The sequence below is a fragment of the Eublepharis macularius genome, chromosome 10, assembly GCF_028583425.1.
Source record: "Eublepharis macularius isolate TG4126 chromosome 10, MPM_Emac_v1.0, whole genome shotgun sequence".
Taxonomy (NCBI): Eukaryota; Metazoa; Chordata; class Lepidosauria; order Squamata; family Eublepharidae; genus Eublepharis; species Eublepharis macularius.
In genome coordinates, this window is record NC_072799.1 from 6,020,029 (window position 1) to 6,032,225 (window position 12,197).

Genomic DNA, 12,197 nt, shown 5'->3' on the forward strand with positions numbered 1-12,197 from the left:
CCTCCTCGTTAAAATCCATCCGATTCAAATGGATGATGATTAATGTATTGAGACCGAGTCCTACGACAGGGAGAGGCGGCTCTGGGGACCTGAACTTGTCTCTCCACTGAATTGGCTTAATGATTGCATGCAATTGAAGTCTAGCTCGGGGTGGGAGGGGAAGGAATGTGATGATCAAGGCATTACGTCGCCCTCAGATGTCTGGTGGAGCAGCTCAGGGTATAAAAAGACAGGTGGTCCAGAAAGGAGCCAGATGCAAAGCGCCGGAGGCAGGAAGAGGAGAACAGCCGGGGAGACAGTGAACGCACAAGGCCTCCAAGATGCTCCAAGCATCTCTTCCAGTTTACTTCCTCTGCCTTCTCACCTTCTCCTCAGCTTGCTACATCCAGAATTGTCCCCGAGGAGGAAAGAGGGCATTCTCGGACTCGGAGATCAGACAGGTACTGGGGAGACTGACTGGAGGATGTGTATGTAGATGTGGGAATGCGAGAGCGAACGAGATACTTTTCTGCACCTGTGTCTTTTAAGGCTCCACCACACTTGGCCTGTTCAGTTCTCTTTCACTGCTTTTATCGAGTCCCATCTGCTGTTCAGTCCTGTTAGATTCTCCCTAGGAGAGACTCCAAGGTGGGGAGAGTTGACCAGTTACAGCCAGAGTATAAAGCGGAGGGTGGCTGGCGGAGGAAAGCATTGATTCGGTTCAGCCGTTCCTGGTCCCAGAAAAGATGAGACAAAACTGGTACAGGAAGGGTCTTTTCTTTTAAAAGGAACGTAAGCAGCTATACTTTCCCGGCTTGATTCATCAACCAGTTGCAAGTATAGAAGTCAACTTATCGCAGCCTAGGATAGGATATGACTCAATATGAATGTGTACAGATCAGCAGAGGGAGATTGCAGGTGAGCCAAAGTTAGGCTTCTATAGCCCTTTCTTATATGCCCAGGGTAATGCCACTTGGGGGTCAGGAAGGTATTTTCCTCCAGGCTGGATTGACCAGGGATTCTGGAGATTTTTTGTCTTCTGCTGGGTATAGAGCAGTGGTCTCTCGTGGAGGTGAGAGGGGGGATGGCTATGCATTTCCTGCTTTGTGCAGAGGGCTGGACTAGATGACCCTTGGGGGTTCCTCCTTTCCAGCACTGTGTTTCTATATTTCTGTGTTGCACGGCTTCAGAGCCGAAGTAGATGAGCTAGCATCCACCGGTCTGACCCATGGACACAGCTGCCATTTTAAAGGGATTTAAAAATGCCACAAGGGCCTGATCCTGATGCAAAGAGCTGGGGCGCTCTTGCCGTCCCCCTCCACCCCAGTGCCTTTTCAAATGCTGGACTCAGTTTGGATCAGAGAGTAGGGTTGCCAGCCTCCAGGTGGTGGCTGGAGATCTCCTGGAATTACATCTTGTCTCCAGGCCACAGAGATCAGTTCCCCTGAAGAAAATAGATGCAGAGGAGTTAGCCGTGTTAGTCTGTAGTAGCAAAATCAAAAAGAGTCCAGTAGCACCTTTAAGACTAACCAACTTTACAGCTTTGGATGGTGAACTCTATGGCATATCCTTCTGAGGTCTTTCTCCTTCCCACGCCCCGCCCTCTCCAAGCCCCCCTCCTAAATCTCCAGGAATTTCCTAACCTGGAGCTGGTAACCCTACTCTCATGGCATTTTTCATCCCTTTAAAATGTGGCAGCCTCCATGGGTCTGACCTGTGGATTCCATGACAGCTAAGTTGGCCCCCAGAAAGAGTGCGCAGTGACGTTCCTTGCTCTCTTTCCATTACCACGTGGTGGTTGGCTGTGAATCTAGCAGCTGCCGGTTGCCAGCGCCACTTGAGGAGCGCAAGTGAATGGCAAGTGAACAGGGAGGAATACACGTGAGTCTGTTCACTTGCCCGGTAAGTGTCATTCATCACTTGCAGCTTGGCTCTGAGACCGGTGGAGTCCTACTTCCAGGGTTGTAGCAAGGAGGAGCAGGTTAAGGAAATTTTGAAACTAATTTGGGACTGCAGATTTCCCCCCTTTAAAAACCTCCTTGCTGGATGGGGCGGGAAGAGTTCATTGCCTCGAGCTGTTTGATCCATGTGAGAATTCCTCAGCTGTTGCATTTCCTTCTTGTGTTAGTAGAAAAGAAAGGTGATGAAGTGCCAGGCAAAGAAAGTCTGCCATTGATGAGCAGATTAATTCATTGTCTCAATTAAAACTTGCATTCCTGCTTTTCTTTACCATCTGCTTATCTGCCATAAGGCTGCCAACTGACCGGGGGAAAATGGTCTGACTGTTCTCGTGCCTTTAAAAGCAGTTTGATCTACCGAGGTCAGCAGGTTAAACTGCTCGACATGAAGAGAAACACTTCCCTTTCAGACAGCTGCACTTTAACCTGCCATTAAAGGCAGAGCAACAGTGGCCAGTTGAAACAGTGGCTACTTAACTCCTGACAATGCATGCACCTGCAAGAAAGAAAGGAATAATTGAAAGCACTGCAATCCTACTAGCTTCCATGGAATTACACCAGTGTAAACAAGAACAGCATGATTCTCTCATCTTGGAGAGTCAGCTTGTTAGACCAAACCAGTAACAGATTAGCCGTGCAATACAACAGGGTTAGACCCTTTAAAGCCCTTTGACTTCAATGGATTAAAAGGGTAAGCTCTGTTTAGGATTGCATTGTAGGATTCCTTTTGCTTAAATGGCAATTCAGAAAGAGCCTTACTACTCCGCTCAGTAGAAGTGGCAGGGTTATTAGGTTAACCAGGGCTTTTTTCCTGGGAAAAGAGGTGGTGGAACTCAGTGGGTTGCCCTCGGAGAAAATGGTCACATGGCTGGTGGCCCCGCCCCCTGATCTCCAGACAGGGCAATCTAAACTCCCCTCTGTCTGGAGATCAGGGGGCGGGGCCACTGGCCATGTGACCATTTTCAAGAGGTGCCGGAACTCCGTTCCACCGCGTTCCTGCTGAAAAAAAGCCCTGAGGTTAGTATATTACAGTGAGTGAATACAACTCTCTGTTGGAGAGAGAGTAAGGGCATGTGCAGGCATTATCTCCTAAATTATTAGGGGTGGGTCAGAGCCATATTATTCATAAGGCTTAGGTGGAAGCCTAGGGGCCCCCGCAGGGAACGAGGGGCCCATCAATTTTTTTTTTGCTGAAGCACAACCCCACATAAATTACAATTAATTGATTCTCTTATATAACCTCTATTAATAAGATAATTAACTGCCTCCTTATTGAAGTGAAACAAATTGTCTCTTATATTAAAACAATTGTCCATAAATTATATATTTTAATAAACAATGAAAATTGTATTCACTTCAAAATATTACAGTATCGAACAATTATACCCCCAAAATGTGGTTTCCTGAAGAGTTCTACTTGTGCAATAAAAATATTTTTAAAATTGTGAATAGAATTCTTCAAGAGAGCCTCAAAATGGATACAGGGCTATGTACTGCGGTCTAGTACCTATTGTACCAGGGTCAGGCTGTCATCTGTAGTGGGGGGAAAGATTGAAGTGCCAGAGGGGGCCCGAAATACCTGAAAGCCTTGGGGCTCAGCCATGAGTTAATACAGCCCTGGGGTGGGTGGGTCTTGCTCGGGTTCATGAACTGGGATTTAGAAAGCTGAGGGGTGATGCGGTTCAGAACCGCTTCTGTCCTTCTGCTCATGTGTATTTTATTGATTACTGGAATCTACTGGACTGGACTTGTCATCTTTCATGAAAACAGCAAAAGAAGTATGAGCTGCAACTTCGCAGAACCATGTAGGCCACTTCTTTCTTTCTTTCTTTCTTTCTTTCTTTCTTTCTTTCTTTCTTTCTTTCTTTCTTTCTTTCTTTCTTTCTTTCTTTCTTTCTTTCTTTCCTTCCTTCCTTCCTTCCTTCCTTCCTTCCTTCCTTCCTTCCTTCCTTCCCTTTTCTTCCTGTCAACCTGTCTACTCTTTTTATACCCCACCTTCCTTCCTTCCTTCCTTCCTTCCTTCCTTCCTTCCTTCCTTCTGACCTACCTACTCTTTTTATACCCCACCTTCCTTCCTTCCTTCCTTCCTTCCTTCCCTTCCTACTACTTGTATACCCCACCGTTCTTCCTAATGGGGACCCAAAGCAGTTCCCTTAATTCTCTTGGCCTCCATTTTATCCTTGCAAGAACCCTGTGCACCGAATGTGCTACTGGCACAAGATCACCCAGCAGGCTTTTTTAGCAGAGCAGGGATTCGAACCTGTCTCTCCTGGATCCTAGTCTTAGGTGGGTAGCCGTGTTGGTCTACAGTAGAACAGCAGGATTTAAATCCATTGCCACCTTAGAGCCAACAAGATTTCCAGGGTGTAAGCTTTCGAGAGTCAGAGCTCCCTTCTTCAGATACAATTTGTATCTGACGAAGGGAGCTCTGACTTTTGAAAGGTTACACCCTGAAAATCTTGTTGGCTCTAAGGTGGCAATGGATTCAAATCCTGCAGATCCTAGCCTGACATTCTAACTGCTATACCAGACTGACCATCAATAATTTCTATGCAGAGTATCCCATTACCTCTGCCAAACAACATGCTATTTGGTGTTTGTTCGTCCATCTAGTGTATCCCCTGCGGTCCTGGGAACAAAGGGAATTGCTTCGGCCCCAACATCTGCTGTGGAGAGGAGCTCGGTTGTTACTTTGGCACCTCTGAAACCCTGCGTTGCTTGGAAGAAAATTACCTGCCTTCCCCATGCGAGGCTGGAGGGAAATCCTGCAGTGCCGGCGGGAGATGCGCAGCGCCTGGCATTTGCTGCACTGACGGTATAACTATCATGGAGAAAGAAAAGACCACAAGAAGGAGGGGGAGGGGGGATGAGAAAAAGAGGCATGTGATGATCAGAAATGTCAAATTAGGAAAGCCACAACGCAGCTCACGGATGATTCTTTTGATGCACAACTGAATTCTGCAGTTTCTCCCTTTGCTTTCCATCTGCTTTCGATCCCCTTCTGGCTTTCACGAATGGTGCTTTTGACTAGGAAGGTTCTTAGAAAGACGCCAGAAGAATTTCTCTTGTGTTTCTATTCCCCATCTGTAATAAATGCGTAGGTGCAAGATGCTTATGGATCCCTGGGAGAAGAGTGGTCTTGCAACCTGGTGCACCGCTGCAGGCCCTCTCATGTAGCCAGGAGACCCTTCTTTCCTCCCTGCCCCACCTGAGACATAGACCTTCACGGTGCCTTTCACCCCACTAAGTTTTGCCCTTTTAGCCCTTTCTGGTTGGTTTATTTGTTTACTTATTTACTCCACTTATACCCTGCCTTCTTCCCCAATGTGGACCCAATGCAGCTTACATTTCATCTCTCTTCTCTTCACAACACCCCTGTAAGGTAGGTTAGGCTGAGACTGGGCCCAAGGTCACCCAGCAAGCTTCCATAACAGTGGAGAGATTCGCACCTGGGACTTCCAGTCCCTCATCTAAAATTCTAACCCCTGCATCACCCTGGCTTTCATTCCTAGCGTGCAATTCCCACCATCCTGCATTGCTGTGTATTATTTCCCTCCCCGTGGCTCAAGCAAGGGGATCCAGTGTGTATCACACCATCAGGAAATGGTTCCTTGAGTGTGGTGTCTTTGCACTGGGCCCATTGCAAACGCATAGATTCAGGTGTGTCGGGATACTATGACTGCAGGATCGTGTCTGCAGCCCCGTATCAACACCCATCCAATTTCCAACATTGGGCCAAGCTACAAGTGAGGAATGACACTTGAACGGCAAGTGAACAGACTCACATGTATTCCTCCCTGTTCACTTGCCCTCTACTACGTGATCGAGTGGATGGCAAGTGAACAGGGAGGAATACATGTGAGTCTGTTCACTTGCCGTTCAAGTGTCATTCCTCACTTGTAGCTTGGCCCTCAGACATCACACAAAACTGTGGTTTAATTGCACTAAGTATGGTTAGTGACTGCTCATCTGTGAGCATGGTTTTGTGTAATGTCTGAACTCAGCCGCTGTTTTATGATTTGTGTGAATCCATCTTTCGTTCATGTTCACAGCTGTATTGGGAAGAATTCATCAGGTGGGACTATAAACTGTAGAGTGATTGATCTCCGGAGTAAGAGGCACAACCCTCCCCCCACTTTGCGCATACTTTAGGCGCTGAATGCCCACCTCCTACTTGGTTGCTGTCAGTCCAGTCCAGTTACATGTGATGGCATTTTTAATCCCCCTGACCCCACGGCCATTTCCACACGTCTTAAAAATACTGTCACACTCACCGAAAGCTGGCAGCTTTTTTGCATGATTTCTGACGTCACCGTTTCCAAAATGGATGCAGACATTTATGATTCCATTTTCGTGGTGCCACGAGAACAGAATCATAACACAAAGAAGGTGCCAATGTTCTGGGAGTGTGGTGCTCTTTTAAAGACACGTGGAAACGGCCCAGGTTTACTATACCACACAAGCAATGCAACTCATTTGTATAGCAACAGAGAACCTACCTAAGCAGTAGGCCGGGGGGGGGGGCAACCACATGAGAGGCTGTGGCCACCATATTCTGCCAGAATGTGTCTGTTTGCATCTCTGTATTAAAAGCCATCCAAGTTCCCACTCAAAGTATCCAAAATGTCTCTCTGAGCGAGTGCCTGAAACTTAAAGTTGCTCACTGATTGGGGGGGAAAGCCAGCTGGTCCATTTCTAAGTCTCTGAATTGCAGGAATCCACAAGGGAAACATTTTGGCAGCACAGAGAAAAGCATTGTATTGTCTGCCAAAGTTTGCTGCTTACAGCTGTTAAAGACACAAGAGCGAGGGCTAATAAGAAAGCTGGCAACCTAACCACATTTTTTATTGAGGAATACAGCGATGGTTAGCTTGAGATACTCTACAATTCTAAGATGATGTTGTTGGAATATTGATTACCCATCGACTTAACAAAGGGGTTTCCATCGGACTAAGTCACCCTGCCTTCTTACCAGCCAATAATAATAATAATAACATAATAATAACATTTGATTTATATACCGCCCTTCCGAACAACTTAATGCCCACTCAGAGCAGTTTACAAAGTGTGTTGTTATTATCCTCTGCGAGGTGCATGGGGCTGAGAGAGCTCCAAGAAGCTGTGACTGATGCAAGGTCACCCAGCTGGCTTGAAGTGGAGGAGTGGGGAATCAAACCTGGCTCTCCAGATTAGAGTCCTGCCGCCCTTAAGTGACTGACCCAAGGCCGCCCAGCTGGCTTCAAGTGGAGGAGTGGGGAATCAAACCCAGCTCACCAGAATAGAGTCCTGCCGCTCTTAAGTGACTGAGCCAAGGTCACCCAGCTGGCTTCAAGTGGAGGAGTGGGGAATCAAACTGCCTCTCCAGATTAGACTCCTGCTGCTCTTAAGTAACTGACCCAAGGTCACCCAGCTGGCTTCAAGTGGAGGAGTGGGGAATCAAACCCAGCTCACCAGATTAGAGTCCTGCCGCTCTTAAGTGACTGACCCAAGGTCACCCAGCTGGCTTCAAGTGGAGGAGTGGGGAATCAAACCCAGCTCTCCAGATTAGAGTCCTGCTGCTCTTAAGTGACTGACCCAAGGTCACCCAGCTGGCTTCAAGTGGAGGAGTGGGGAATCAAACCCAGCTCTCCAGATTAGAGTCCTGCTGCTCTTAAGTGACTGACCCAAGGTCACCCAGCTGGCTTCAAGTGGAGGAGTGGGGAATCAAACCTGGCTCTCCAGATTAGAGTCCTGCCGCTCTTAAGTGACTGACCCAAGGTCACCCAGCTGGCTTCAAGTGGAGGAGTGGGGAATCAAACCTGGCTCTCCAGATTAGAGTCCTGCCGCTCTTAAGTGACTGACCCAAGGTCACCCAGCTGGCTTCAAGTGGAGGAGTAGGGAATCAAACCTGGCTCTCCAGATTAGAGTCCTGCCGCTCTTAAGTGACTGACCCAAGGTCACCCAGCTGGCTTCAAGCGGAGGAGTAGGGAATCAAACCTGGCTCTCCAGATTAGAGTCCTGCCGCTCTTAAGTGACTGGCCCAAGGTCACCCAGCTGGCTTCAAGCGGAGGAGTGGGGAATCAAACCTGGCTCTCCAGATTAGAGTCCTGCCGCTCTTAAGTGACTGACCCAAGGTCACCCAGCTGGCTTCAAGCGGAGGAGTGGGGAATCAAACCTGGCTCTCCAGATTGCAGTCCTGCCGCTCTTAACCACTACACCAAACTGGCTCTGGCAATGAATGTGCTCAAACTTTTCTTTCTTCCCTTTCAAGAGAGCTGCGTTGCTGATGCCGGGTGTGTGAACGACAGTGGCGACCAAAGTCGAGCGCCCTCCGAAAGGAACCTGACGTTGTTGGAAGGCTCAACAGGGGATCTCCTTCTCAAACTGATGCACTTAGCAAATGCCAACAGGCAGCAGCCAGGCAAGCCCCAGTTTTACTGAAGCGAGGAGGCAGGCAGCTTGGAAACGTCAGCTGTGTGGCTTAGCTTTCAGAAGATCTCCAAGAAGGAGATGCAGGAAACCTGAAATGATGTAAAGAAATAATGCTTTGAGAGCAACGTGTAAATATCCAGCAAATAATAAACCACTTTTATTGCACTGTGTGGTGCATTTTGTTCTGCATCTTTCATGAATGAAAATATAGGAGGGGGACACGTGAAATGAGGTTCATACCACTCTTCTAGACAGATTACTGTCCCACCCAGAGCGGTGAACAAGTTAGTGTTATTATTATCCCCACAATACGGCTGGGGAGCTGGGGCTGAGAGGAATGGCTCACCCAAGACCACTTGCTGAGCTTGTGGCAGTAGTGGGATTTGAACCAGAAGAGCGCTGATTCACAGCCCAACCACTTAACCAATGTGCATTTTTGTAAACAGAGAACATGGAGACTTTAGCCCAGTATCTTTCTCTCTGTTGGGCTCCAGCTGATTATTTCTTCCTTAGAGGCCTAATTCTCACTAACCCAGTAAACCTGAGTCTCGGTTGTACCACATCAGAAAAAATAGTCCCGCCACAAACTGAACAACCATGTCAGGGAGAAAGCTAGACTACCAAGCTTCCCCTTGGCATCTAATTTTCTATGCATATGACATTTTTTGGGAAGGAGGAACATTCAGTCCGGTCATCTTTTACCTGGAGTCGGTACAGTCTTGACACTAGGGTTGCCAACTCCAGGTTGTGAAATTCCTGGAGATTAAGGGGTGGGGCCTGAGGAGGTCAGAGTTTGGGGAGAACCTCAGAGGGGTATAATGCCATAGAGTCCAACTCTCCAAGGTAGCCGTTTTCTCCAGGGGAACTCATCTCTGTAGTATTGAGATAATTTGTAATTTTGAGAGACCTCTAGGCCCTGCCTGGAGATTGGCAACCCTATCTGAAACAATGTAAACTAGACCTAGATGCTCAGTCCGACAGTCACAGAGACATCCTAAGGAGAATTCCAGAGGAGTTAGCTGTGTTAGTAGCAAAGAAAAGAGTCCAGTAGCACCTTTAAGACTAACCAACTTTACTGTAGCACAAGCTACAGCTGAATTGGAATTCATATGTAAATTTGCCTCAGTCAGACTTGGATTGAATAGAGACTATGAATGGTTATCTCATTATCAGAAGTAACTGATTTCATTAAGAGAAGCAAACTGATCCCATTATCAGAAGCTACTGATTTGCATCTACTACCCCTCCCCTCTCCACCTGGCCAATTTCTTCTTACCCTCCATGCATCTGATGAAGAGAGCTGTGGTTCTCGAAAGCTTATGCTTCAGTAAAGTTGGTTAGTCTTAAAGGTGCTACTGGACTCTTTTCTGTTTTCTTAAGGAGAGTTGCATCCTTCTAAGTCCATGGAAGTCAATTGCAATGTAACTCTCTCAAAAGGTTGCCCGGCAACCCTAAGGAAAGAAATCTTTAACCTGGTCATTTTAAAAAATGGATCGTTCGTCCATAATAAAACATACATTTAGGACTGACACGTTTTGCTCATCATTCTTTTCACAGTAGGACAGCGTTATTGGGCATTTTCAAGCAGGTTTGCTTCGAGAGGTTCAGAAAGATGTCTTTGAGAAAAGAAATGGGTCTTGGGCAGCAAGAAATACATCTTTTTTTAAAAAAAAATCTAATAAGGATATATAAACTTGTGGAAATATAAGGCATAGTGAATATATTTGTCACAGCCCTTTGGAAAACTGAGATTGTCAAAATAATTGCAGGCCTTTCACAAAAATAATCTTTGTGGAAGGCCTGCAAGCATCCAAGGCACCATATTATCAAAACTTGTCAAAATAGAATCTATATTCAAATGATGATGATATACAGGGTCCATTAGAGGCATGTTTTCTGACTGTATTCAATGTTCTGTCATGAAAGAGAGCGCAAGAGATTGAGAGCACCTTTCCTACGAGGAAAAGCTGTAGCGTAAGAGCTTTTCAGTTTACAGAAAAGGTGACTAAGGAGGAGCATGATAGAGCATTATAAAATTAAACATGGGGTGGAAGGGTTATTTATGGAGGACTTTTTCCTCCCGCTCCCATAATACCGGAACTCGAGGGGACACCCAATAAAGCTGATGGGGAAAAGGTATACAGGACAGACAAAAGGAAATACTTGTTTACTCGGTCAGTTATTAAATTGTGGAATTCTCTGCTGAGGAGGCAGTGACGGCCATGAACAGCGAGACCTTTAAAAAGAGATTAGACAGTTCTGTGCACTCAGAGGCACTTTAATTTAATTTAATTTATTGTATTTGTATTCCGCCTTCCCCGCTTTTACAGGCTCAGGGCGGACTTGCGTTATATTACTACTTTACATCAAGATGGGTAGCCGTCAGGGCCAGGGCGCCCATTGAGGCCAGGTAGGCGGTGGCCTCAGGGTGCGGGGTGCTGGAAGGGGGGCCGGAGGAGGCGCAGGGGGCAGGAGCATGTGCCACGGACCTGCAGCCTCCGAGCCATCCCGTCCTGAGCCGCCGCTGCCACCAGAACACTTCCCTGGCCAGGCTCAGCAGCTGTGGGTAGGTGTCTGCGGCGGCGCAGGGAAACTGAGCGGGAGAGCTCGGATGCCACTCGCGCGCCGTCCCAGCGGCCCGCCACAGCAATCAGGCTGGTGGCATGCACGCCCCCATGATGACATCACCACACAGGCTGGTGCATGTGTGCGTGCACGTGTGCGCGGGCGCCCAGCCTGCCGCCTGGCCACAAGCGCCAAAAACCCTGGTGCCGCTGCTGGTAGTCATGTTAGTCTATCTGTAGCAGTGGAAAAAAGCAAGAGTCCAGCAACACCTATAAGACTAACAAAATTTGTGGTATGGTATGAACTTTCGTGGTATCTGAAGAAGTGAGCTGTGGCTCATGAAAGCTCATACCCTACCACAAATTTTGATAGCCTTATAGGTTCTGCTGGACTCTTGCTCTTTTCTACCATTGCAGACAGACAAACATGGCTACCCATCTTGATCTATCTCCATGGAAGGCACCACATCTAGCTGTACAGAATGGAAAAAGAGGTATCTGAAGAAGTGAGCTGTGGTTCACGAAAGCTCATACCCTACCACATGTTAGTCTTATAGGTGCTACTGGACTCTTGGTCTTTTCCACTACTACTTTACCTGTTCCAGAACTGAAGCTTGATAGGAACTTGAGCCCCTGGCTTCTCGGTCCAAGCTTGGGTTAAATTAATTAAAGTTCATTTCTCGGGTAAATTCTTTCCTCCGTACATTTTTTGTATCCCTCACGAGAAAAGAGAGTCATCACATTTATCCTGCCTTTCCCCCAAGGAATTCAAGCTGGTGTGCAGGGAACTTCCCTCTTCCCCTTTGCATCTGGAAGGCAGGTTAGTCTAAAAGGAAGAGACTGGCTCAAGGTCAGCTTCATGGCTGTGTAGCAATTCGAACCTGGCCTCCAATGCCCTCGCCAACAAGCTAAACACCACCTAGAGCTTCCTGGACATCTCCCAGAATTACAGCTGACCTCCAGACTACAGCAACCAAGCTCCCTGGCGAAGATGGCTGTTTTGGAGGGTGGTTTCCGCTCCTTCCCAAACCCAGCCCTTCCCAGGCTCCTCCCCCAAATCTCCTGGAATTTCCCGACTGGGAGTTGGCAACCCTACCACTACCCTATTCCTTTAAGAAGAACAAGAGCTTTAAAGCTTCCTTTGAAAGCTTTCATTCTCCGCTCTCTACCCTGCTTACAAAGATCAGCTTAACTGACGTCATGCATTTGCTAAAATGGGCTCTGGTTATGAAAGCGTGTGCCCCAATGTTTCAGCTGCCGGAAGATGCGCTTTAAGGCTGTGGAT

The 12,197-nt window shown here is 47.4% G+C and overlaps 1 protein-coding gene across 1 annotated transcript; it reads left to right on the forward strand.

Moving 5' to 3' along the window:
- The first annotated feature begins 223 nt into the window (after positions 1 to 223).
- On the forward strand, positions 224 to 8,357 carry LOC129336992 (vasotocin-neurophysin VT-like). Its single transcript, XM_054990429.1, is given in 4 exon segments — positions 224 to 303; positions 305 to 440; positions 4,551 to 4,752; positions 8,188 to 8,357. Coding segments are annotated over 4 exon segments (558 nt in total). The 5' UTR covers positions 224 to 253.
- Positions 8,358 to 12,197: the final 3,840 nt, after the last annotated feature.